The 27932-nt window shown below is 45.7% G+C and overlaps 1 protein-coding gene across 8 annotated transcripts in view; it reads right to left on the bottom strand.

Moving 5' to 3' along the window:
• The window catches only part of TENM4 (teneurin transmembrane protein 4), a 728135-nt gene that overhangs the window by 113196 nt on the left and 587007 nt on the right, over positions 1 to 27932 (bottom strand). For all 8 annotated transcript variants that reach the window (XM_070490574.1, XM_070490568.1, XM_070490572.1 and 5 more), the window contains 2 exons: positions 24767 to 24967; positions 6414 to 6599 (listed from right to left, as the gene is read on the bottom strand). In XM_070490574.1, the coding sequence (XP_070346675.1) occupies positions 6414 to 6599; positions 24767 to 24967 (387 nt within the window). The remainder of the gene's footprint in view (positions 1 to 6413; positions 6600 to 24766; positions 24968 to 27932) is intronic.

Here is a 27932-nt window from a genome sequence, read left to right as displayed (position 1 = left end):
TTTTTCAATCCTCTGGATAGGACAGACACTGTTGCTGTTCATCAAAATATACTTGCCTCAAAAGACTGGCGGATGAGAGGCTATGCTCTTAGTTCAGGTATCTATGTGGTCTTTGTTTCAAGATGAAATATGCTGCTGGCAGCTGCACAACCAAGTGGAAAATTGGGAGGAGGAGATTTTAACTGGGCCTGAACGCTACCCCTTCAATCTTATAGATGCTGTGGAGTCCATGAGATAGAAGGATATAAGAAGGAAAAGTGAAGGAGAGTGGTTTATTAAGCAGGAGTGAATAAACAAAGCTTTGGAATGCCAAACAATGAAAAATAGGGTCAGCCCACATGGAAAATAGCCTAGGAAACATCTCTGGCTAAGGGGAAGACTTTCTTGATTCTTGATTCATCCGTCACTTTTGTCTTAGTCAAGCTCACTCATCTAATTTTGCAAAGTGATCTAAAATTTCTTAGATATGATCTCCCAGGATATGCCGTCAGAGAGCAATAACGCATAGGATCTCCTGGCTCAGGTGGTATTCTTAGCTTTCAGATCTGCAGAGTTTTGTGGAGGGTTATAATCATGTGTTCTTGTAATAACTCTGAACTTAGCTACAGAAGAGATGGAGTGAGGCTAGATTTCTCTTGAAGGGTTGGCAAGATGGCTAGGCTGGATGAGCTATCATCATTGGGATCCAAATGGCCATTTCATCATGTAGCATCCATTTTGAGAGAGTTCTCTCACAAGAAAAACTTTGATTGTCTTAATGGTGATATCATGGCTCTGGTGATGAGTGAAGATCATATCTGCTCTATAGGCCAATCTCCCCAAGCCCAGGGGCTGACTTCAGAGAGCTCTTTCTCTCTTCCAATGCCATTTCATTTATAAGCACTGTTTAGTAATAAAGATCTCTATTAAGTGTAAATATGTTTTTAATACCTTTAAAAAATGCTTACTAATTTCTCCAGACCACAGGCAGAAATAGCAGCCCGTGGAAGTGACTGAGGCAGACTCAGGCTGCAGTCAACGTTGTGGGTTTCAGGAGGTAAAAGTAGATAATCGAAGCTTCAAATTCTGACTCCACAAATCAAGGGATTCCTTTCCTACACAGTGACCTCAAGCCACACTGTGAATCCAAAAGCAGAAAACAGCCAGTTATTACCAAGTCTAAGAGTTTTCTGGGAATGGAATAGAGCTTTCCTGTCTCTGGTGATTGAAAATGGAGTGACAACTGGGTCTTTGAAGTCCAATGCCATTTATTTATAAAAGGCATATGCAGAAGCCCATACTCTTGTTGCTTTCATTGTTTGAAAATCTTGGCACAGTCTTGAGTACAGTCATTTAAAAATTCATCATGATTTTAAAGTACCAACTTTAAAAAAAGATGATATAAAGTCCATAAATTTGCATTATGAATGGTGGATTTAGGACTTCACAAAATTCCCGCATCTTCCTCCTCAGGACTTCGGGATGAAGAGGATGGCAGTAGAGTCATCTTTCTCTTGGGCCATGTTTCTTGTTTCAACATTGCACAGATGTGTCTTATGCTCCTTCTATATTCCTGTCACTATGCAAAAAGCTGGAGACTGTGGTGGCCTATATCTATTTATGAGACAGACTCTGAGCCTTTGGCATGAGTTTAATCTGTGAAGTCTTAGATCTCTTTAGCATTTCTACGATCTCCACATGGAAAACTCTTTCCTTGACTTGCCTGTACCAACAGAAGTTTTCAAGTTTCTCTTAGGATAATCCCAAGAAGTTTCAGAGGCCCCCTATCAAAGGTCGTGGAGAACATGTCAATAGGTATTTCATTCTTATTTTCCGGGTGCCTCAGTTGACTCTAATAGCTGTATCATTGGTACACATTAGGCCAGATTAAACAAGGATCATGAGAGCAGATGATGCTTGGGGTGGTTATAATCAAATGAACTTCTTTCAGATAGATGACACCATCAAAGAGATGTTCTTGTTAAGATCTTGGATTCATTGATGCTCTTCCCTCTTTGAATGATGGATCAGTGAGTAAGTGGTCAATGGCACCCATACTGAGAGGGACTCACAAAGCCCACTAACTTTCCTCCAGTTTCCCACCCCCTACCACAGATGGGCTGAAATCTCCCAGAACCATCAACTAATCAAGTTTTTGCTCTGATAACTTGGGGTAGATTCCTGTCCATTTTCTCTTTCTCTTTGTCAGCATTTGTCCTGTCAGGTCTCAGGTCCTGTTGTGAGAGAATGTTTTTGAGAAGGGATAAGCATAGGTTTATCACTCAGGCGCAGATGCTCCGTGAGTGACTTGTGAGCTCCTGGTTAAGGGCTGTCTGATTACAAAAGAGAAACCTGAGAGCTCCCAGTCTTTAAGTGGACAAAGAACTCCAGAAGATTTTGTGGGCTTGCTTTATAATTTCTCTTCATCGTGAAGTCTGGCTTTGGCTCATTCTAGTAATTGCATCATCAGAGTATTATTTTGATCTTTACTCCCAGAGGAGGATTTGTTTAAGAATCAAGATTTATATGATTGGACAGCTCTCCTGAAGCCGAGTAAATAATTCTGTATATCTGGCATCTTGAACAATCACAGCTTTGAGGTCAAGGTTGGAATTTTACAAATGTAATCAGAAGCTGGCATTTCCCACATGTGTTTTGAGACTTTGTAGACAAGGGGCCCTGAAGTGAATAAAATAACTATCATACAAGTGATCCAAAATGTTAGCGGTGGTTTTCAAAGAAATAGGAAAAAATTAAAACCTTCTTAAATTTAACTATGATTTTCAGCTTTCTCTAAAGAAATTGGAGGTCAAGAGTTGAGACCCATGAAATTCCTGGAAAAGACATCCAAAAAGATGCTTTTGATGACTCTGTGTTGACTATATATGAGAAACAGATCCAGATAATCCATCTTACCTTAACTTCTGCACTAGGAGAACTGGGTTCCATATATGAAAATGGGAGTATTAGTGATGAGTAAGTGAGAGCAAAAGGAAAAATCCTTTATATTTGTGAGATATTTTTAGGAGCAGGTGACTCAGTTTCGGGCTGATGGGTATGCAGTTCCGTGGGCAGTGGAGGAGGGGGCCAGAATCTTGTCACCCCTGGAGGCCTCCTTCAGCCACCCCATTCTGTGAGTCATGGAAGGAGAAACCGAAGGCCCCTTGTGGTCTGCCCACAGTGCTCCCACCAAAGACCTTTCTTGAAGGTGGAAAGAGACAGATAATTCCTAACATAAGGAATTAAGATTCAATGTGAAACGTTCTTGTTTTTTGACAAAAATACTGTCATTAAAGAGGATGTCACTTTCAGATTCCCTTTTATTCTAAAAACCAATCTCTTTTGGGAAAAATCAAGTATATTCCATGAAAGAAAAGGTGGACCGAAGCCTCCCAAAGGAGATATTTAATTCCTATTAGAATAATCTGCTCTGGGGAATGTCACTGGGGTAAAAAGGTTCTTATGCTGGAGACTTGACCATAAGGAGCCCAGACTTGTCTTATGCTTCAATGCCAGCTGTTATGTGATCAAGTCATTCTTTCCTGTTTATGGAGGGCAGTAGAGTATAAATAAACAGACCCTCCTGTCTTCTGCTTCCCCTGCATGGAGGTCTCTGTCAGTGTCGTGGATACCTACTGGCTTTTTCTCTAGTGTGGGACATAGCTATCCGAAAGCATCTCAGCGAGCTGCACTTTAACGACCTACTGTATAATAACGAAATCTGATAACAAGAGAAAATTTAACACTTCGAATTTCTAACTTTTCACATCATCAGTTTTTTCCTTTCCTAAATGATCTTCACAGGGAGTGAAGCTCCCTGGAAACATAAGAAAGAACTTCTTGTTGCCATCAAAGACTGAACAGGGGTTTCTCCTTCTTATTTCTATTCCAGAAGAAAAGGAAGGCATCACCACTGTTTCTCTCATTTGCAACTCCTGCCCCTTCCTTTATATGCGACAAGGTTATTAAAGTGTTCCTTCAGCACTAGGGTGTTGGGTTTCTCGGTGGGGATGCAGCTGGCCACAGGCAGAGACCCACAGAGAGCAAGTTGCCATGCGGGGAGATTAGACAGGGACAAAGGAAATGCTCACCACACAATGAAAGGTAATAGAATTCCAGGCCAACGTCCTTTCATCTGAGCCACTATGACTAGTCCATTACTTCTTCAATGTCCTGTGACATTTTTCTGGTATTTAAGACTGTCAACCTCCCTCTTGAATTGTGCACATTTACCTTGATGTATTTCTTATCTAGAGGGGAAAAGGCATCTGCAATCCCAAGGAGGAATTTGCTCTTAAAGAGTGACAATGGGGTGTTCAGGGGAGGTGGGAGGGATGGTTTGACTTCTTGGCATCAAAACAAAAGAGATCTTCTTCAAGCCAGGCTGGTAAACATCCACAAGATGCTAGATGTAGCTCAGCCTGCCCACGAGCCCTGTCATGAATCATCTGTGACTGGACTCAGGGAGAATTTCCCTAAAGCCCTGGCCATTGGACTCAGATGAGATGCTTTTATCTTATAAAAGTCTGAGATCCACAAACTTTTTGGAACTTGGTTAGGTGAGTTGAGGACTCTGTAAGAAAGTGAAAGAAAACAGAATGCACTCTCTCTGGGCTCTGATTTTGGTTTTAATAGGGATGGGCCCCCTTCTGGGCTGGCAGGTGAAAAGGTCAGTCTGTCCTCAGTCACGCGGAAAAGTGAAGGTGAGGGGAAAGCAGAGTTTAAAGATGAGGGCCCCTCAGATGACTAGGGTCACTTCTCTTTAAGAGGTGTCCAGGACAATCATAAGGTAAGATGACAGGGACATAAAGAAGCTACCCAGACGCTCACAGTAAGACACTGTGGCACATTCTGCTATGGAAAAGCATGGAGGGCTGCCATCCGCTATGGAGTGGCTCTGTTAAGAGTTGGGGCTGGGCACATTCGGTGTGGAACTCGGAGCGCACAGCCTCTAGGCAGGACGCATGCTGGATGCCTCCATAGGAAACCTGCACCTTGTCCTGCAAGGACTACAGAACAGGCAGCTGGTGAGCAGCCCCCGCACCAAGGCTCAGAAAACCAAGCCTCAAATTCCTGTTCTACTTCTTAAAAGTTGTCACCTTAAGCCTCAGGTCTCTGAAAAGGAGAGAATAATACATGTGCCTCCACAGGGTGACTGTTAGGAGTATGAAATAATGCAGTTAAAGCCCTTAGCACAGTGCTTGGCACGTTGTAAATACTCAAAAGTTAGAAGCCGTTATGATTAATAAGTATAAGGTGTCCCACAGCCATTTATACACACAGTGATGCTGTGGGGGCAGGGACAATGAATATAAACTAATTTCAGGCTACAAAACAAAAAGAACGCAGCTAAAAAAAAAATGAGATAAGAGGTAGCTCCACTTGCTCAAAATTCCTTTGTCCTTCAAAAGCTTTGGGGCTTGTCCTCTAGTTTCTGTAAGACTCAAGAGGTGACCTTCACAGCTGGAGAGGTACCCAGAATCCTGCCTTCTAAAGCCATGTGCTCACCATCTGATCACAGACCCTTCCTTTAAAAAAATGGAAGGGGAAGAAGTTAAAACACATATACACAAACCAGTGGATTCAATAAAGAGCTTTTGGTGAGTGTTCATTCCAGGATAACAAACCAAGCAAAACGGCTGGCTGCGTTTAACATCAACAAAACCAGCAGGAAAGGCAGAAAGAAGGGAATGGAGTGATCAGCTTGTTTTGAAAGCTGCCAACAGTGCTGCTTCAGCAGGGGCCGGTGCCTCGGAGCCCCCGGGAGAGGAGAAAGGAGACAAATGCAGACAGGACGGAAGCTGACGACCGGGCGGGAGGGATCCCAGGCCTAATGGGATGCAGATGTGGCTTGGGGCCTGTGGGAAGCTTTCCCCAGGCCTCTGTGGGAGCTCTGGCCTAGGAGGCCAGTGGGCATGAAGGGCTCAGAGCTAAGTCCAGGACACCACAACCAGATCTTGAATTTGATAATAATGGCTACATTTACGGAGCACCCTACTATGTGCCAGCCTGTGCTAAGCTCCTTACATGCATTATTATCCCCATTTTATAGGTAAGGAAACTGAGGCTCAGAGAGGCATTGGGACTTGCCCACAACTGCTAAGTGCTAGAGTCACCTGCCTTATTCCTGAACCCCAGCTCCATAACACAGAGCTATACTGCATCTGGCCTGGGAGGGGCTAACAACAAGGCATGCTAACCAGCAAAGTGGGATCTGAGAAATGCAGATCGGGAGGGAAAAGGGTAAAAGGGCCCAATTGTGAGTTTAAGTCCAACTGAAGTCTAGGAAATGCCAACCATAATGTCGCCAGATGAAAGGACTTTTGGCCCAGTTCCCACATGCGATGGGGGCCCAGCCTTGGCCCTGAAATGCCCGACAGACAAAGGTACCATGCAGCCCAGAGAAGGTTCACCGGGACCTGGGCCTGCCATACCGATGGTGCAGTGCTCGCCATTCCAGCCGGGGCTGCACTCACACTTGCCGTCGCGGCAGGTCCCATGCTCAGCACAACGCGGGTGGCAGGCCCGCTGGTCGCAGGCTGCCCCCATCCAGCCATCCTCGCAGCGGCAGGTGCCCCCCACGCAGACACCGTGGCCCCCGCAGTCGGCAGCACAGATCTCTGTGGGGAGGACGACAAGGGAGGAAACCAGGGCCAGGAGGGGCAGGGGAGGGAGGAGAGAGAAAAACAAGTATTGAGTAGGTCACTGTTGGGAACGAGGGTCACACTTGGCTACCTACCTCGGCTTCTGTGAGCAGTTGGGATTCCAGAGGATCAGGAGGCTAATCTCCGTGGACAACGACCCCCGGACCAGAACAATTCTCCAGGCAGAGGCCTGCCCCGAGCCCACTTCCCCACCCAAGACGGATGGATGGAAGGGCTCTGCTTTGTTTGCTTTTCCCTTTTGCCAGCCTGTCCCCGCTTTTGTGCTCGCCACTTCCAAAGGGGACCGGCCTTCTGAACAGATGTGAGGAAAAGTCAAATTTAATTAAAAACTGGTTATGTGTGAAAACAAAGTGAGGATGAGTCCCTGACTGCCAAGCGACATGCTTGTGGGTCTGGTGGGGGCACGTGAAGGGTTCTGGGGCCTGTGTTTCATTCCAGCCTTGACTCTGATTGAGGTGGGGTGACCGGGAGCCCGACCTGCATACCCCGTGATGTTCTCAGGTGGCTGTTCTGTGCTCTTGCTGGGTTTATGCTCCGTCCTGCTCACTGCTTCATCCCCCCAACTCAAGAACCATCTCAATGGCCTTTCTGATCCAAAGTAAACAGTTAGGGGGACCACTGCACAGCCAGACTGGACCTGCCCAGCCCCTCACAAAGGCTCGTCTGTGAGATGGTGCAAAACACACACGACCTGATTCACAAGCCCCTCGGGCTCGGGGCCAGCGACAGCTTCACGGTTACACAGGCAGAGGCTGCAAAGGCTCTGAAACACCGTGGCTTTTTAGGAAACAGGCCTGACCAACCGTGGCCACGGATGCTCTCTGCCAGGGCTGTGAAGGAGACCCTGAATTGATTCTGTGCCTTGTGACCCAACAGTCTTCAAATGAAACTCTCAATAGCTTTAATTTCTTTGAAACCAAATTAACTGGTACCCATGTCAAGTTGCATTTGCCCATCACTCCCTTCCAAGATGTGTTCCTGGTTTAGAAGCCACTAATGGTCTAGCTACTTTTGCAAAAAAAAAAAAAAAAGAAAGAAAGGAAAATTAGATCTCAAAGGCCCAGACCTTCCAGATCAACCTACAAGGTACAGGCTAAACTGTTAGAGAATCAAAAAACAATAACAGTGAGTTACCATTTATGGTGTGTTCCTTTGCCAGACAACTTGCCAAGTATATTACCTGCAAAGGGAGGAACTACATGCAGCAACACAGTGGATTTCTCAGCTGCCCAGAGAAGAGGGAGGGTGCTGTAAAATGGGTGGAAAGGGCCCTGACCCAGAGCCAGGGGACCTGTGTTCTCTGCCAGGCTCAGGAGCTTCTGAGCTGTGTGACCTTGGGTAGGTTCCTTGACTTGGCTGATGTGTTCAGCGTGGACAGTAATGAGGCCGCCTCACAGCACCTCTGCTGACCATCAGGGCTGTGGTGAACACACAGTGGAGCAGATGATGGAAAAGGGCATGGCAAAGATCACTAACTCAAGCAAGGTTTCTCAGGGCAGTGAGTTTTAGACAAGATGTCCAAGAACCAGGGTTGTAAGATCCATGCCTGCTCAGCCACTAATCTGCTGTGTGACCTGAGGAGGGTCACTTCCCTTCTCTGGGTGTCAGTTTCCTCATGCACTGCAGGAAGAATCCGATGGCATCTACGGTCCCTTCCGGCTCTAAGACTGTGGGAGTCTATGATATAAGCACCCTCCATGTTACACAGCACGATCTACCCCTAAGGCTCAGCTCCAATGTGCTTCCTCCTCTGAGAAGTCTCCTGCAATTCACCCTGTGGTGATTCTGCTTCTGCCCTTTCCTGATTACACAGTAGAGCGATTTTCTGTTTCTGTGTCTGTCTCATTGTCAGACTAGGGACTCCCGAGGCTGGATCGAATTCTTCTGATCACTTCTAAGCCTGGTACCCAGCACAGATCTTGGCAAGAACAGACCCTTAATTAAGGTTTGTTGGATGAGGGATGAATCTGTGTGTGCCTGGGGCTGCAAGTGCCTGAGACTATAAGACAATTCATGTACACCCTGCTCAGCTTGGCTGAAAGTCAGTCCAGGCCTATTTGTCTGCTTATCTCCTGTGAGTTGCCCTTATGAAAACTTCCCAAGTGAGGGCGGGGCTGTGGAGCAAAGTGTCACCACCTCCAGCAGCCCTCCAGGAATGGGGCTTTCTCAGGATGTTCTGCAAGCTTCCTTTCCTTCTTCTCACACAGACAATGTCTTGGACTTTCCTCAAGCAAAGAACGACAATCTCCAGGCTCCAGGCCCCCATGTTCTGTCTGATATTTCCATCCCTTCTGCACAGCGCTGCAGGGCAATGACCCCTGGTGACTCTGGAGCCTGGGTGTGTGTTCAGGACCAGAACTCTCCCCTGAGAGACCCCATGGAAGGGAGGGAAGGTTAGCTCAGCACTTGTTTGGGTTTGCTCAGCACTTTCTCCAGGTGCAGTTTATGATGTGAAAGTAAACAGCCAACAGCACTTCTATTCACCGAGGTGTGAGCCGGGAGAGGGACAGGCTGTGGGGGCCAGAGGCAAGGTGTTTTCAGGCAGCAGGGCTTGTGGAGTTCACAGGGGTCAAGAGCAGAAGAAGCAGGCTTTCCCCAGCACTTGAGGGTGTGCCTTCAGGGCTTGGCTAACAGGTAGTTCATTCCTTTATGAATCGATCTGGAAGCAGTGCAGATGAAAGAGTGTAGACTTGGAATCCGATGTGACTCTAAATATAAGTTCTGACAGTTATGTGACTTTAGGCAATCTATTCAACTGCTCTGAGCTTCGTTTTCTTCCTCTGTAAAATGGGGACAATGATAGCACCCACTTCAGAGGGAGCTTAGTGCTTGATATATAGTAGGTGTTGATAAATTCATACCGATTCATTTTTTCTTCCAATAGTATTCCAGTATGCCTACTATGTCCAGAAACTGTGCCTGGTGCTAGTGATACAGAGATCAATAACTTATCACCTCTACCCTCTAGGAGATCACAGTCCAGACCAAACACAAATGGATACTGGCATTCCAAAGATTATCCCAACAATCTACAGCTGTCACTCACTTCTGCACCTTTTAGCTTACGCGCAATGAGGAAAAGACCTAACTATCACAACAATGCTGTGAGAACACCTGGCGACTATCTTCCTAGAGGTGAGGCCACTGAGACCCAGACAGCATAGGGACCCGTACGAGGGGATGTGTCATCTGGTGCTTTTTCCTTGTTTCGGCAACCTCAGAGCTATGCTGCAAGACAGACCTTATACAGACGAGGAAATCAATAGCAAAGAGGCAGGCTCTCCTTTGAAGGGAACTCCTGGGTTCCTCAGATCTCCCCCTTCTCAGGCCCTGTTGCTTATCCTTTGTTACATCCAAGTCAGACCCTGGGAAGTGAAATAAGATCCTCTATGCACAGTTTCCCAGACACTCAGTCATACTTTTCTCATCTGGAGACTGCAGCCCTGTCCATCCAAACCCTCCCTTTCCTTGCTAGTTTACGTAGATGTGCTCTCCTGGCATGAAGCTGAAGTTGCCTGGTGGCTGGGCACCTCCCCATCAGCCCTTTACAAGCTGGGTTATGAGCTATAACACATTTTAATGGAAGGGGCCTGAACAGGTGACCTTGATGTTTATGGGGTGCTAACTGATGGTATCACAACCTGTCAGTGTTCAGGTTCTCCTCTGCAGATGGTCTCTTTGCGTGAGTGGAAGAGACCCACTGACTTGCTGGGAGCAGAAACCTGAGATGCTGCTTTATCATTTGCCCTCAAGTTGTAGGCCCCATGGCTATTTTTTATATACCTCAATTTTTTTGGTCTGTGAAATAAAAAGAACTGCTTTATTTTTCCTTTTCTGATTCTGCTTTGACATTAAAGCAGATGTAACTTCCCAGAGTGGTTGGTGGAAACCAAATAGGTTGATGCAAAAGAATGTACTCTGACAGCTCATATGCCTTTTACATAATATAAGTGGTACTTTGTGAAATTTGGGTCACAGCTCCTTTCTAGGTCTCAGATTTCCTCATTTGTAAACTGGGGATGCCACTAACTACTGTAGAGCACTGTTGTAGGAATTGCTCTCATTTGATTAATTTCTTGAGTGCTCACTATGTGCAAATCCTATAGGAGGCACTGGAATCCAGTGGTGATTATGACAGACATGGTTCTTTGCTGACCTCAAGGAGTTTACATTCTAGCATGGCAGACAGACACAGCCTCAGTCAATCAAATGAGTTAACATGAACGGAAGTGAAGCTTCCAGCATGGAGTCCGGTACACAGTCAGGATATAATATATTGTGCACACACATATTCTTATGAGAAAGGAAACAAAGTGTAGTGGCAAGTGTACTAGACTGAAGTCAGAAGATCAGATGTGACTTCTGACCTATGCCACACACCTGGTACAAGCGAGCATTTGATAAATGCTAGTTGGCTTTCACATGATTAGGTTCCTCAGATCTCATAGGAGCCTTCTGACTAAATGCTGGAGGGTCGGGGCCTGGAAGGGATCTTTTGAAATACTATGGAGTACCCAATCCATAGGGTAGACTTGAGTTCAGCTTCTGACTCCCTAATTTCCTTGTGTCCTTGTGGAGTCCTTGGGAGAATTACCTAATCTCTCTGAGTCATACTTCTTCACCCCCCAAAATGGAGAGAGTGATAATGGTCCCCTACAGGGGAGTGGTGATAACTGAAGGAAAGGGTATATGTGAAAGGCTCTACGTAAACTATGCTATATATACAACTGATGAATGAGGGCCTAAGATGTCCTGTGTCAGCACAGCTCCTAGTCACCTAGCAGAGGAACAGCTTCATGAACAGCAAAATATTTGCTTTTCTAGTAGCAGTGTCAAAATTTGGGTATGAAGCTCTTTTTCTGGTCACCTTGCATGGCACCATCAGCCAAGACCATCAAAACCCAGTTAGAAACTATTTGTATTTGTAGCCTTGGCTTCCTCTTGAAATCAGGTGAAAATTCCCAACTCTCCTAAAATTCTCATTCCAAACCTGTAAGGTTCTTGACTGACTGTACAGGACCTTGGAGATGAACCAGGTCAGGCCCAAGAACACCTTGGCTCTTCTCCTAGGGAAGGCCACACCCACAGCACTTCCTTTCCTTCCCCAGCCCTGCCTCACCTGTGTACATGTCTGTCTGCTCTCTAGACTGGAAGCTCCCTGATGGTAGGCTCTAGGTTTTATTCATCTTGCTTTCCTGGCAGCAAGCACAAGCCCTGGTACAGCATGAGTTTTCAACAAATATTTGTTGAAAGAGTAGACAAATTAAAAAAAGCTTCAAGAGAAAGTGTTATGTGGGTTCGCTCAACTCTATCTCAGTGCCATATTGCACAAAATATATTTGGTTAAATATATTTATACAGGGGCTCAGTCTCCTTTGTTGCCTAACCTTCTTAGAAACTCTTCTTCTTCAATCTCTGGCCGAGAACTCTCTAATTTTAACGTGTCTCAGTCCTTACACCGCACACACAGCTTCCCTCATGCCAATGCCCGCATCATACCCATTCTCTTTCTATGACGTGGCAGCTGGTGGACACAGGAGGAAGAGGTGAAAAGAGTAGGGAAAGATACAAGGTTTGGCTATTGATTAATTGTGCCCCAAAGTGTATACATAAGGGGAAAAGCTGCCCAGCTCCTCTCATTAAATGTTAATCCCCATATGAGCCTGGATGGAGCCTGGGACCTATCATGGCTACGTTTTAATTTGTCTGGACTTACTTTACAATCTTGTTCATTAAAATAGCTCGTAGGGGAAGCTGTGCCTTTCCCCTAAAGAGAGAGACTTACATACGATTTTCCCATAAAATTTCTTTGACCTGGAAAAATGCTCAAAATTGACATGAGTTGGGGAGAGAGGGGACCCCATCTAAGGATCTGCATGTTTTCCTGATGAGCAAGGAACAGATGCAGGTGAAGTTGTTTTTAAAATTCCAGGGATGTGGAAACAGAGCCTGGGCCCCATGTGACCTCCTGGGAAGTCCTTTAATAAGGTATTTAGCACTAGAAAGGATAATAGGGAAAAGTGTTCTATTTTGCTTAGGACCTGAGGTTCTCAGAGTGACCTTAAAACATTTTAATAGAGGGGTAAATAATTTTAAATGATTCCTGCTAAGATTTTTCGTTTCTTCAGTAGCTCTTCTGAGTTACTGCACAGCTTGGGGAATTTCTCTGAAATCCTGGTGCACTTATAGTCCAAGCCACACTTATCAGCATTTGAAGCAAAAATAAGGAGAAAGAGGAGAACCATTGTTGGTGGCACACAAATGTTACCTCGTGAAATCCTCACAACAGCCCTGCAGTGATATTTTCACTCCTGTATCGTAGTTGAGGAAATAGCTTGGAGGGGTTAAGTGACTTGCTCAAAGGTACTCAGCTAGAATGAAAGGGGACTATGTTAACGTAGGTTTTGGGTCTGTGAACTGTGGGATCAGGTTTAGGCAAAACCTCAGACATAATCTGACATATATTCCTGACTGTTATTATGTATTAGCTCATCACCCCAGCTAGACTGTAGGATCTCTGAAACTGGAGTCTGAGTCTCCTTCCTCACCCTGATCCAATACTTAGCCTATTAAGTACTTCTCCTTTTGTTTGTCCATTTATCTGTCTGTTCATCCTCCCTATGTCTGTCCACCCATCCATCAGCTCATCCATCTGTTCATCCACCCAATCATCTAACCAGCTATCCAGTCACCAGGCCATCTAACTGCCCATCCATCTGTCCAACCGTGTGACTTGGGTAGGTTACTTCATCCTGTGCCTCAGCTTTCTCATCTGCAAAACAGGGCATAGACACGAGCATCTCAGGTTCATGTGAGGCTTAAATGAACACTATGTAATGTGCCTAGTATCACACACATCTTTCATAAAGTAAATGCCCACTATATGACACCTATATCCTATTTACATGCTGGAAAGAGCCAGGGGAAGGTTTGAAGATACTGGGGAAAGCGAGGGGATGATGTGAACAACTGAGGTGTCTCTCAACAGCTGGAGAGGACTGGATCTGGAGCATAATCAGAGGGACAGACTTTGTGGGTCCTCATCCTCTGTGGAGTGGTATGCAGGTATAGACCTGCGTAAGGGACAGGCCAGGATGATGGGAAGACACTTAACCAATGGCCTCAGTGTTCTCAGTGAGGTAAGAACCTCTGCTGAACAGGATGCTGATGGATAGATGTGGAAGTTTTAAAGAGGCCCTTGGGGGATGAGAGCAAGAACTCACAAAGTACAAGAAGGACTACAGCTGGAAGGGCCCAGGAGAGGCGAAAGATCGTGAGCATGATGGGATTTGGCTTACAGAGCTCAGACACCCGAGATCACAGACGTTGAGTGTTTGGAAGGATCCTGGTTGCAAGGTGGATGTGGAAGAAAGGCACAGAGACAAGGGAGCTGTGAGTGAGGAAGGAAGACAGCAGGGGGTGAAGGACTATGGGAACAGGGGAAAGTTAAGGAGAAAGAGGGCAAGTCAGGAGAGAGCTGGGCAGGAAGTGCCTGCTTCTGGCCAGGGGATCTCCTTTAGGTGGGTTTAGGGGTAAGAGAGAAAAAGAGGAAGAGACTTAGAGAAGCAGTTTTTGTGGTCAGAGCATGAGAAGGTATCTCAGAGATTATCTAGCCATTCTGCAGACAGGAAAACGAGGGCCCAGACACAGGAAATGCCTTGTCCTTTGCCACACAGTAACATGTATGTCAGTACTTGAGCAAGAACTTGATGGCTGCTATAGGAAATAGTCATGTAAGGGGCCAGCTAGACAAACGGCTAAGAGGGGGTCTCACCACACTCTCTGGCCTCTTCTCTGTGCCTCCGCACATGCTGCTTCCATGGTCTAGGCTCTCCTTTATCCCCATCTTCACATGTTCAACTCTACATGTGCTTTGAGTTCTGGCTCCAATGCCACCCACTCCTTGAAGCCTCATTCCAGTGCCTCAGCCGGAAGGGGTTTCCACCTCCTGCCTTGCCAAGCACTTTATGTGGACCTGTCTTTATCAGGGTTATTAGTCTACTGGTGTTGCCTCCAGAATGTTGCCATCCTCTCCACTCCACAGTGAGTCTTACTTACGTAGGAAATGTATCTCCTGACTGCATCCACGCACTGCAGATTCCAGTGGCATGGTGCTCCATGTAACTATTCAAGGTTCTATGATTTTCCACAGAACAGAGGCTTGGATTCGGGCAAGCTGGGTATAAGAGCCTGCTCTGCTACTTCCTAGCTATGGGAAACAAATATTGCACACCTCTGAGCCTTATCTTCATCATCTATAAAATGGTGATAATGATACCTAACTACTAGCATCTTAAAATTGATTAAAAAATATATTGGGCACCTACTTCATGCTAGATACCCCTAGAGGGTGGGGATTCATAAATTACATTAAATTATTCCTATGCTCAAGGAATTCAAGTCTACCTATGTGCAGCCACCATGGTGGCTGATTACACACAGTAGCTGGCACACAGTAGGCTGATTACAAGTTAACTTTCTCTCCCACAGGCCAGATATCCCTACATTTTGAACAAATTGGTCCAAATACAGCACCCACTCTCTCTCCTTCTCTCACTAAATTGGGCAGATGGCTTTTTAGTTTCAGTGTAGGTTTCAGGAAGAAGCCAGAGAGGGAGGAAGGTACAGAAAAGGAGCCTCTGACTTCCTTACAGTAATTAGTCTCATTTTGACACTGAGGACAAACCCAAGCCACTCTCCTGTGCTTTTCAACTTCCATCCCCATCCCCGAGAGTCAGAGCTCCCAGTCATGGCTCTGTCCCACGGAGCTGGATGGCAGAGAGCTAATGAGCCTTGGAAACCACATGGCCTTTCACCTCACTGAAGGCGCTGGGAAAGCTTTCAAACCAAGCAGAAAAGTGGATTCCAGCATATTGGTGCATAGCAGTCTCCAAACCTATTCCCCCAGGACTAGAATTTCAAGCTTTATGAAGCACCTATCACAGGAAGTAGTAGTAAGCCACTGCTCTTCATCTTAATTGGAGGGTCTCTGGCTTCCTGATTAGAGGAGTTCAAACCTAGCTTGGAGGAGGACTCCAAATAGGGTCTGACTTCGCAGAGGGATAACAAGCCAGGAAAGGGCTGGTGGGCAGAGAAGGCAAAGAACGTGACTGGGTTGTGTATTTTTAGCCAGGGATGGAACACTACCTAAACCCCGCTGAAAGGGCCCATCTAGGTGAACTGCAGAGACAGCTGATGCTAAACCCCCTTCCCAAAGACCTCCAGCCTTGATCTCCTTTTGCGAAAGGCCCACCTCTCCACCCAGTCAGGTGCCCATCTATCTAACTCTCTCCTGGACAACTCCACCTAGATGTCCCCCTGGCACCTCCAAGTGAACGCCAACATGGAGCAAGCTTTCTAAAACCAGACCTAACCATGCTGCCACTCTGCTGAAAACTTTTCAGTGGCTCCCACTGACAGAAAAAACCTAAACTATCTCATGGCCACTCATGATCTGATGCCTACCAACCTTCTCATCTCTTCTCCCTGTCACTACTGCCACCAATATCCTAAGCTAAGCCATTCCAAACTATGGGTCTTTCCTAGAAAATGCCATGAGTCGTCCCATCTTTGTACATGTTGCAAATCTTTGACTTCCACAAGGGGCTTCTGCAAAGTGCTTGCCTCTTCCTTCCATTTCTGCCAACTCAAATCCAACCTCCATCACCCACCTTAAATCCCTCTTCCTCTAAGAAGGCCACCCTGATAACCTCAGCTGAAAACCATTGCCCTTTTCCTGTACCTGCCAGGTACACCATAGTCATGATCCAATTTGCATGGTTCCTGGAAGTAGTACCAAATGAAGTGGCATCTTATAAACCTGATACCTGATTCATCGACAGCATCAGCATAAACCTTGGTAACAGCCAATGGCAGAGTTATGTAGGGGATAACTACTGGCCCTGAAGCCAGTGAAGGCCAGACTTGAACCTGTGTTCCCAGAGTGTCTTTGGGAAAGTCACTCCAGCTCTCTGAACCCTGGTTTCCTGGGAATAACACCATCTGCAACGTCAGAGGGTTCTGTATTTGTTGTTTGAATAAATCATGAAGCATATACTTGAAGGAGTTCTGTAAAATGTAAATAAAATTTCCATTCAAAGAATAGTTATTATTAAACTTACAAGTTATCATAGCAGCAGCTGGATTCAGGAAGACAACCGGAGATTTTTGTACAAGATATCAGCTTGGGCATCCCAAAAGAAACCTGATTCTGAAGCCCAATTTCAGGAGGGCTTATATTTGCATACTGAAGAGCTCCAATTCTGATAGGAAATGTTCCAGGGCTGTCGGGGGAAATTCGACTAAATTACAGAGCTGCCAGCTCCTAGTTTATCAACCTTTAACTCTGGCAGTATTTAGTAGTACGCCTGTCTGGGCCCAATTTCCCAGTCTTTGATTAAATGTTAGGAACTGACCGTCTCATTGTGTCCAAACCCCCACATGACTTCCCAGACAACTGGCAGGCTCTCCTCTGCCCCCCTCCAACATCTCCTCTTTTTCCTTTGCTGCAGCACCAATTTCTCAGATATTTATTATTCTCAACTTTGATTTCAGGCTGTCACTCTCTGTTGGGAAGGGGTACAGGAAATGTCAAGTTTCAATGGATATTCTTCGTCGGGTGAAATTCTAACCTGAGTTTCTCCTCCCATAACATACCTGCACAGAAATATCCCAGCCAGATCATTTCCGTTTGATATTTAATTGGATGTCGGTGCTGTGCTTTCTGGGCTGAGAAGCTAATGCTTCTCAGAGACGGAACAATTCCGGCTACACAAATGAGACTTGTAACAGGGGAGAATGCTTAACGCTGAATCTAATTTTCTCTCCCATCCATGAACAGAAGATAATTTCTCTGGCATTAAAGCATCTCACTCAGTCTTTCTGTCATTAATAAGAATTAAATTCTGTTCCCTCGAATTTAAATGTAATTATATTTTGCCTCGTAAATAAAATTGAATTACCATTTTCAAAATTTAGCACTAATGCAACTGCTATGCTTAGAGCTTTAATTCTTTTTTAACCCTGTTGCTACTTTCAGTTTATTTTAAAAGCATTGGGCTTATGTTGCTGACCATTGTGACTTAACTTGATAACAGGGCTTTTCCCTTCCCTGTCCATCCAGTCGTTAATGTTACTCATTATGCTTTGTAATTTGCTTTTCTTTTTGGTAGGGGAGGAGAGTCATAGAGAAGAAACTAGAAGCTCAGAGGATCTGAGTTTGAATTCTAGAAGGTCCCCCTGAGGTAAGGTAGAACATAGGCCAGGTTTAGAAGAAAGAGCCCTGACATGGAGTCGGAAAGGGACATCTTCAATGTGCATTGAAAAATTTTCTAAATCTGAGATTTTCAGCAAGGTCTTCAGTGGACTCCACGATTTGGACCTCACTGACTTTTCTGGTTTTACTTTCTCCACTCACCCTGTGACTCTTACTCTCCAGTCAGACTGAGGTATGGCTTGACAAACAAATGTTCTCTTGCACGGCTCTGTACTTCTGCACATGCTGTTCCCTCTGTCTGAACTGTCCTCCTCTCCTTTGCCACCAGGGAGCCCCCTTCAGTCCCCTCTCACAATTGGGCTCACAAGTCTCCTCCTTGGAGAAGACTTTCCCAGATTTCTCTCCTAGCCTTCTCTCCTGGTCAAGCTCACCGCTCCTCTCTTATGTTCCTAAACCCCACCATATACACATCAGTTAGGGCTCTTATCATGCTGTGTATAAGTGTTATACATATGCTGTATAACTAGGTGTTGCTCCCTGAGTAGACTGCGGCTCTTTGATCCTCAGGGCCTAGAACAGTGCCTGACACACAGGCAGGCCAGAAAGGTTCACGAGTGAATGAAGTGAATGTATGTGCCTGTCAGGGGCAGGTGCAGGTCTAGAGCTTTTCTGGGGTGCTCCATGGAGTCTGTGCTCCACTCCAGAATGAAGCTCTGGAAGCTCATTATCCCAAGAGGAGGCCAATGATGGTAATGCTGTGCGGCCCTTCAGCTATTGTTTGGGGAGAAATGTGCCAGCACATTAATGACTCTTCATCTAGACTCGGTGACCAGTGTTGGGGACTTGGGGAAGAGGATGGTAGACAGTGTCAGAAACCACAAGGAAACTGAGCCTCTGAGAGAGAAAGTGAGTTGTTCAAGGTCACATAGATCAAATCCAGGTCTTCTGGCTCCAAACCTTCACTACATAAACTGCCCTCAATCTTAAATTTGTTAGAGTCTAAGGACTGTTTGGCCAATTTATATTTAATCATGTATTCTAAAAATATAAAGTAATACTTTACTTACTGAGTGCTTACTGAATGCCAGCCACCATGCTACGCATTTTATATATACGTATTAAAGCTAATTTGAAAAACAACCCAGCACGGTAGATATTATTAACCTTATTCTATGGATAAACCCAGTCTTGAAAACCTGGCTTGGTCCCACTCCAAATTCCATGCAATTCTTACTGCCTGCACATGCTGCCTCCAAACCGTACCACGGAATCTCTAAAACATCTCCACCTGTTATTCCATGAAACTCAACTGCAATGAAATGATAAGAATCATAAACTGCCAGCATGAGCATTTTACAGGCAGAATCTCTGCCATATACTGCTTCTATGAGCCAGCAACCCAAAGGAATAAAATGTAGTGAGAGGATCCTCTCAAATAAAAGTCATTTATGGAAGATGAGATTGGAGAGAACTCACAGAGCAGTGGAAATGAAGAATGAATTTATGACGGTGAGGATAAAGGCTACCAGGCTAGGGGTGGGGAGAAGGAAGACCCCAGGGAGAGCCAATGGAGGGGCAAAGGATGAATCCAAGGGATCACATTGGAAATGGTACCTTGGAAAATGCCACAGAGCCTGAAATCTTCTTTAGAAGTTATTAGGCTCTGAAAGAAAGGTAGGCTTTTCCAATTTTAAGGACCATCTTAAAGAAGTTAAATTCTTTTCCTTTTCTAAGTCAGCTCCAGGCCAAGAGGATGAAAAGCCCACTAAAGCACTTGGGTGGATGGGAGGAATCCAGCAGTGCTGCTGAATGTGGTGCCCACTTTATGCAAAGGTGATGAGGCATCCGGCCCAGCAGGGCTGCTCCCTGGGGAAGAGGGCTCGAAGGAGGTGAAATGATGCCAGCTCTTGTTCAGGAGGGGTTCTGGCTGGCTGGCAAAGCACATGAAACTAACATGAGCTAGGTCTGGAAAGTGACAGAGAAGGAGCCTAGGGATTTGGTTTTAGCCCTGCAGAGTGTGTATGTGGGTGTGCAAGTGTGTGTGTGTATGTTGGGGGCAGGAGGGAGGCGCGAGGGGATGGACAGGGGTGGGGGGAGTCCTGAGAGAAGGCATTAGACTGTCTGGTAGTGTGCTGGGCTCTTCCTAGGCAGAGCCTTTAGCTGTAGCCTCTCCCTTCTCCTTAACCATTCACTATGTAAGTCATTCATTCAACAATCACTGAGAGCCTAATGTGGGTCAGGTCCTGCTCTAGCAATACTGATAGACCCTGACCTCATGGAGTTCAGAGCTCGGCAAGAGCGAGGCACGATTACAACACATTGCTCAGTATACCACAGAGATTAGGAGAGGCCTTCGAGCCTTGGTTTGAATCTGGACCCTGCTGCTTACGAATGGAGGGATGCTGGTGAGGAATTTAACTTCTTTGAGCTTCAGTTTCCTTATCTGGAAAATGGAACTGCTAATACTTCCTTCACGGGGTTCTTAGGAACCTTAACTAAGACAATGGTTGTAAAGCTCTTAGCTCAGTACCTGGTCCATGGTGAGCTGGAAGAAATGGGTGGCTCTTTAGTTAATGCTCCATCCTGTGGCTTATCAGGAAGAAAGGCAAGATTACTGACAAGGAAACCTCTTTGGATGGAAAGGGGGCTTGATACAAGAGCTGAAGACTTGGAAACAATGGGTCTGGATTTAATTCGACCTCTGCCACTGATTAGCTGAGTTACTTTACTCAAGTCATTTCCCCTCTCCAACTCTTTCCCATCTGTAAAACAATAGCAGCAGCAATCACCACCACCACCACCACGGCCACCAGCCCAAACCCAAAGGACTGAGGATGTGAGGTTCCACTGGGACCAGAGTTGAGGACAGAGGTGTGTTGGGGGTAGGGGTGGGGCGTATAACCTGGGATCTTCCGGGCCACAGTAATCTATTCAAACAGTTATCTTCTGTGGTTTGTCAAGAAGGAAGACCACATGAAGGAGGCTGGCTTTAAGGAGGAATTTCTGTGATGAAACTGGAAGCCAAGTTGCTGGGAACCCAGGGGCCTGAGTAAACACTTGTATAAAATCTGACTTCACTGTTTCCACAAACCTAACTGAAGTGCTGGGGAACTTGTCAGCTCACATTTCATTACAGGCTGGTTGTTGAGTGCAGGGCATGTTGATTTAAGCTCCTTTCATTAAATCCTGTTCTCGGTGCCAAACACTAAGACACTCATCTCAGAGAAGAGCGAGTCCTCCTTCCTGAGAAGGACAGACGGCGGGAGCCCATAGCTGCCAACCCACAACCCGCAGTCAGTGAGATGGTGCAAAGATCACTTAGGATGTCTGCTGGCCACAGCTCCTCATGGGAAGGCTCTGGGCAGTGTCTGTGCCAGCCCTGCCATGCCAGGAGCAAATAACACAAATAATATGACTAGAGCTACTGTTTGCTGGGTGTCTGAGTTGTGCTGGACACCGTGCTAACCACCTTACCTATATTTGCCCATAGGTAATTTTACCTAAGAGGAAACTGAGGGTCAGGCAGGTTAGGTAATGTTGAAGTCATTCACCCAGTGGACAGCAGGTCTTCTGAAATGAGGTCCAGTGCCTGTTCTCTACTCTGTCCTAACTCTCTGAACATCAATACAGTCGCTCGGCTATAGTGGCATTCAGTCAATTAGAGCTTCACGGCAAAAACTCCATAGTTTTCAAAAAGCTTCCACTCAGTGAGGGGGCTGACCCAGCGGTGTAGTGGTTAAGTTCACGCACTCTGCTTCAGTGGCCCAGGGTTTGCAGATTCGGATCCTAGGCTTGGGTCTAGCACTGCTCGTCAAGCCATGCTGTGGTGGCGTCCCACATGAAACAGAGGAAGATTAGCACAGATCTTAGCTCAGAGACAATCTTCCTCAAGTAAAAAGAGGAAGATTCACATAGATGCTAGCTCAGAGACAATCTTCCTCAAGCAAAAAGAGGAAGACGTGCAACAGATGTTAGCTCAGGGCCAGTCTTCCTCACAAAAAAAATTTAAAAAAAGCTTCCACTCAGTGAAAACGCCCTTGGAAGGGAGGTAGGAAAAAGACATGAAGCACTCATTCTCTGCAGGCACTGCTCTAAGAGCACGCATACATTATGTAATGTAATGATCATGTAACCCTCTGAGGTGTTATCTTATCTCCATTTTTCAGATAAGGAAACTGAAGTCAAGAAAAGTCAAGTACCTTGCCAAGGTCACACAGTGAGCAGGTGGCGGAGCCAGAATCGAGCCCAGGCGGGTCCTGCCTATACATTAGGGGATGCAGAGAGAGAACCACCACTGACGTGGTTTCACTAGCCTTTAAACTGACTTCCAGAGCGTAAGTGACAGCTGAGGAGAAACAGCGGCCTGGCAGCCACAGTGGGGCAGCAGCACAGAGTGCCAGGAGGCAGGCTAGGCCTGGGGCCCAGGCTGGGCTTTGACTCCCAGCTTTGTCAAGTTAGGCACCAGCACTAACATGCCTTAGGCAAGTCGCTGCAACTCTCTGAGCCTCAGGGGAGAGAGGAGATGATACCACACCCGTCACCCTGCCTACGGGGCTGTTGTTGGGGTGGGTGTGGGGGGGGGGGGCGGTGTGTGTGTATGTGAAATATCTCTGTATGCTGTGAAACACTCAACAAACACAAATTTATTACTATTACAAAGGGAGACAGTAATTTTGAAGTCATCTTTTAAATTCCTGGTCTTGTGACAAATCATGACATTGTTTTACTCAGTTATAGGTTAGAGATTTAAAAACTATCATCCACACTTCTGAAAGGGCGTATTTCAACCAGCCTCTATCAAATATCCTCATTAATATCAAGGGCTCTCAGCAATGGATGTTTTAATCATAATCACAACAATAGTGAACATTTATTGAGCCTATATCATGGACCGAGTAGTATGCTAAGTGCTTTTTTACATTATCTTAAATAGTTCTTCAAATAATAATTTTCCAAATAATAAGCCCAGGAGGTAGGTACTATTATCATCTCCATTTCATAGCTCAGAAACGTAAAGTAACTTGCCCAAAGTTATAGCTAGTAAGTAGCAGGGTCAGCGTGTGAACCCAGGTCTGCTGACTCAGGGATTCTTCCCTCACATGGAGCTCCTTCGCCTTCCCACAGGAGGCCACATACGTGTTTGATACCAGTGATGGCGAGCGGTGTACACAGAGTTGAGGAAGATGAACTCTTATAATTCTAGTCAATGGCCCTCCCACTGGTTCTGTTGTCTCGCTTTACAGGGCCAACTAAAGTACTTAGTGATCTCACCAAAGTTACACCTGCCTCTGCCAGAGGCTGTGGAGTTTCATCGGGGATTAGCAACGCACGGACAGTTATATACCTGTCATAAATTAGCTTTGTAGCCACATAATGAGCAATAGAACCCAGCGTAGCTTTAAGAGGACCATTTATTATATTGCCATAAACAGATCTATATAAAGAGAATTATTCCTAAGACCCTGCGCATCTGTGTTTGCAATCATGTCTTCACACGGGCTTTGCAAACAAGGATAAAAGTCTAATTTAGACTGTGTGTTGAACATCAGTTCTCCACTCAATGGGGAAAGGTAATCCAAAGTATTCCAAAGGTGCAAATGTTGCATGGATTTCATTTTTGACAAAGGTCTCCACCATCTTTCCAGATCACTGCCAGAACTGCTAATACGCAACATGATGAGTTCACTGGAGCTTCACTTTGTTTAAACAGCGTGGTGTGGTGGGGAAAGTGATTTAGGGTAAAATAAGGCAGTTGGAGGTGCTATCACGTTTTAGCTGTGTGTCCTTGGGCAGGGTTTCCATAAAAATTCTCTGGGCCTGAGCTGCTTTACCAGCTGATTTCTCTTCATTGGTCTGTTTGCTGGCTCCCTGGCCCCCTCCCAGAACGCAAGATCACAAAGGTAGGGACTTCACTCTCTGATAAGAAGAGTGCCGAGTACACAGTGGGTGTCTAATAAGTACTCAGTGAGTAAAGTATTATGTTAATTGGTAAAACAGGGATTACGATGCCTTTCTTACAGGGTTTTTGTGTGGATTTAAACAGAGGACACTGTTTAAATGAGACATTAGAAGTGAACCTATCTACTCTATACCAATACTGTGCTGGGTGACGCACACGTGTTCTCATTTATTCTTCACCCTGAGAGGGTCTACACATCATAAAGTGCTTATAAACAGAAGGGGGCCAACAGAATTATCCTTTGAACTTTATATGTATAAACCATGTGGTAAAATAAATACCACCATCAAGAATACGTTCAATCCCGTGTTCACTCATGCATGCATTCATTCATTCATCTATATTGACTGAGCAGCTGCTGTGGGCCAGGCCTATGCTGAGTCCTGGGAATGTAGAGGTGACTAAAGACATGTTTGCTATCCTTGTGGAACTTATAGTCTAGTAGAGGATCTGGCCAGGAAGGCAGATGGGGCCAGATGACAGAGAACCCCAAATACTATACTGAGTTTGGATCTCCTTCTGAGGAATGGATGAAACCAAAGTGTTTGACAGCTGGGACACGAGTCTTTGAAAGCTCCATGCCTGCAGATCTCACCAGGGCACACTGTCCCCTATGGCCTTGCTTCGCATCTAATGTGAGAGACGAGATTTCAGTGAAACACATCTGTAATTTAACTCACATGGTTAACGGGCAATGTTTTGAATCTCAAGGCCACCACTACGGAAGGAATGATGTGAGGGTATGATTTTGAATCTTCTGCCCATCTGAGAGTAGAGGTGTTGAAGGCTAGAATTCAGGGAAAGAAGAAAAGCATTCAGGGACATGGGTAACCCACTGCTACAAGACTGAGGACAGGGTCAGGGCACCGATCAGGACTGAAGGGTGAACATGTTCCAATAGAAACCTCCTCCCTCCATTCACAGTTTCCCTCTTCTCCCTGCATTTACCGATAGAACAGTCGTGTCCAGTCCAGCTTGGGTCACAGCTGCAAAGCCCTGTGTCTGGGAGGAAGGTTCCATGGCCTGAACACTGGTCCAAGCATGTGGCCCTGGGTGTCTCACAGTTGGTGCCTCCCCATCCCACAGAGCAGTGGCACTCGCCTCTCACGCAGACGCCTCGGCCAGAACACGTGGGGTCCATGCAGTCCACTGTGACAAGGAGAAAACAGAACACAGGTAAGCATCTGACCGGCAAAGGTGAGGCTTCTTTAAGGAAATGGTGACACTTTGTAGTGGAGGGACTTCACACACGCTGGAGGAGGGACAGAGACTTCCTGTGGAGAGGCCACTTGGTGTGGTAAAGAGCCATAACTCTAGCCAGTGGCAGACCTGGGTTCCCGACGCACCTCTCTGAGTCTCTGCTCCCTTGCCTGTAAAATGTGGACACCAATTCCTACCTCTTGGTTGGTGGGGTGGACATAGTAAGAAATACACATCCAGTGTTAACACAGCACCCAGTGCCTACTCTGTAATAATTGCAATACCAGGGGACAAGACTTTGTTCTGTTCACTTCTGTATCTCTGCCTCCTAAAACAGTGCCCAGCACAGAGGAGGTACTCCATAAATCTGTGTAGAACTATTATTGTTTACTGTTTCATAATGCAGCTTCATTTATGTTAATGTGGGACTAAAACAACGAGATTCCTTAATTTAAATGAGAATTTATTCTGCACTTAAATTCCATGAGATTTTATCATTTTCCCAAAATTCTTGTGATTGACAGAAACTTTCAAACTTCACTTTCCAGAGGGCAAATATTTCATTGACGATTCAAAATTATATGTGGTGGCTTTGCACAGCTTCTCCTCACGTGCTGGGTGAACTATATACAGCTATAATCATACCAAGCGACTTCTTCAGGGGTCCTAGGGCCCAAGGTCAAAGTGTCTCAGAGACCAACCCAGAAAGAGGGACAGGAGGATAACAGTGGGTCACCTGCTCTGTGCCTGCACCACGTGAAGAGCTTTACTACGTCATCCGATTCCATTTTCTCAGTAACCCAGTGAGGCACAGATGAGGAAACCAAGGCTCAGAGAGGTAAATAATTTATGCCTGATCATACAGCTTAACCCGGCTGGAGAGGAATCTGATGGCAAGTCTGTCTGACTCTGAAGCCAACGATATTTCTGTTACTGGGGCTGATTTTCCTAAACCAAAGCTTTAGTTATGGGGCTACACAAAATTAACAGAGACCTCGAATATTCCATAAAGCACTGCACAGAAAATGCAGAAGAAGAGTACTGAGGCCTAACTTATGATGTGACTCCAGTACACATGCAAAGTGCAAAAGGCAGTGGAAAGAAGAGAGAACCGGCCAAGGATGTTAGTCCGTGTTCTCTACTCAGCCAAAAACTGCTAGATGAGCCTTGCATTTTAGGGAGGGAGTGGATTCTTTTCATTCTGTGACTTTAAGGGGAGAGCGGTGTCCTGGCGGGGGTCCCAACATGGAGCTGTTGGAAAAAGAGTGTTGATGGAGCTGTAGTTGAGTGAGCCAGGTCCTCCTTACAGGAGCTCATGAGGAAACAACTCAGCATTTGAACTCTGCTAGGTTCAGTGACCAAACCACACTGAGGATTTGAAAGGCCCGTATGAGTTGTAAACTGTCACAACGAAGTTATTTTTCCATCCTATCAGGACACTCAGTAGTGTGACTTGGGCAAACTGTGGTCAGAACTCATTTATAATTCAGATGTGCTTTTACTTTATTTATCAATTAAATTTTATAACCCAGTATATTTGACTTTTGCACAAAAGACTGGGAAACCCGACCCGTGTCTATTAGTTACAGGGACAAATGGGCAGAGACTTTGCAAATAGCAACATTCTGGGAACAGACAAATAAGATCAGCAGGCAGGAGTAACCATTTGCTAAAAACATAATAATGATAACAACAGCAGTGATAACAACAATTAGCTTAATTTAGTTCCTCTTCTGTGCCATATTTTGCTATTAATACTTTTATATACATTATCTCATTTAACTCTAACAATCCTTTGAGGTAGTTACCATTATTATCTTCATTTTACAGATGAAGAAACTGAAGTCCAGAGAGGTTAAGCAACTGGCCAAAGATCACACAGTGGTAGGTGGAGGAATTTAAATTTGAATCACTCTTTCCGGGTACAGATCTCTTGCTAGTTCCTCTACAGTCTCTTAATGGTTCAAAAATACATACACACCATATACAGACATAAGCACATAAAGTGGTTAAAAAACAGAAATCAAAACAAAGAAAGAAATAGGGGAAAGTGGAGAATTACTAAAGCAAAATGCAGGCAGAGCAGCTCTTCTCTTGCAGTCTCTGGACACCATTTAATGAGGGTGAACGCATGCCCTGTCGGAGTTCCTGGTAATTAAAAATAATAAAAATAATAATAGTGATAAATTTTCATGACTTGCTTCAGATCTCAGAACCTCAGACGGATTATTCCGGCCCATTAGGCTACGATGATAATTCCCTAGGTCCAGAGAGCTTTCCAATTTGACAGGAAACAACTCAGCAATTCCTACCCGGAGGCCTATAAAGGTATTTCCCGTTCCATGAGTGCCTGGACACCAGCTTTGGGCTGCAGCTGTCTCTGAGGCGCCCTCGAGGTTGACTCTATAAATCTGTACTGTTAGTGAGCAAATCGAGGGGGTGCTGAGTTTAGTAAGGGGCCCTTGGTGTCATGGTCCTGTTCTTCCTCAGACACAGTAAGTCCGATAGGGACCTGGGGACCAGCAAAGTGAATCCCAGGCTCTCAGAAGATGGTCCAGCCAGGGAACAAAGATAAGAAAGAACTGATGAGAGGCTACCTCCAGCCAATCAATCACCAATTCATCACCGCTTCTGAAGGTCAACTTGGCAACGTGAATGTGGAGCACGAGGGAAGTCTTAAAGAGGACTCGAAGGAAGGCAGCTCTGGAGACCTGAGCTGACTGGCTGAGATTCCTGCCAGGAGAACATTGTCCCTGCTGAGCCTAAACCTGGGGCCATTATTTATGCTACAATGACACTCTGGATCTGCACCCCCCCCCCCATTCTTGGGCCCCTGGGTGACAGGAACCCTAGGATGGGACTAGAATGATCTCTTTCTATCACTCTTCCCATCACACTGGGATAGACCGAGATT

Source organism: Equus asinus, chromosome 20 (assembly GCF_041296235.1).
Source record: "Equus asinus isolate D_3611 breed Donkey chromosome 20, EquAss-T2T_v2, whole genome shotgun sequence".
NCBI classification, from domain to species: Eukaryota; Metazoa; Chordata; class Mammalia; order Perissodactyla; family Equidae; genus Equus; species Equus asinus.
Note: the sequence above shows the minus strand (reverse complement) of the source record. Positions and strands in the feature narration are given on the sequence as shown.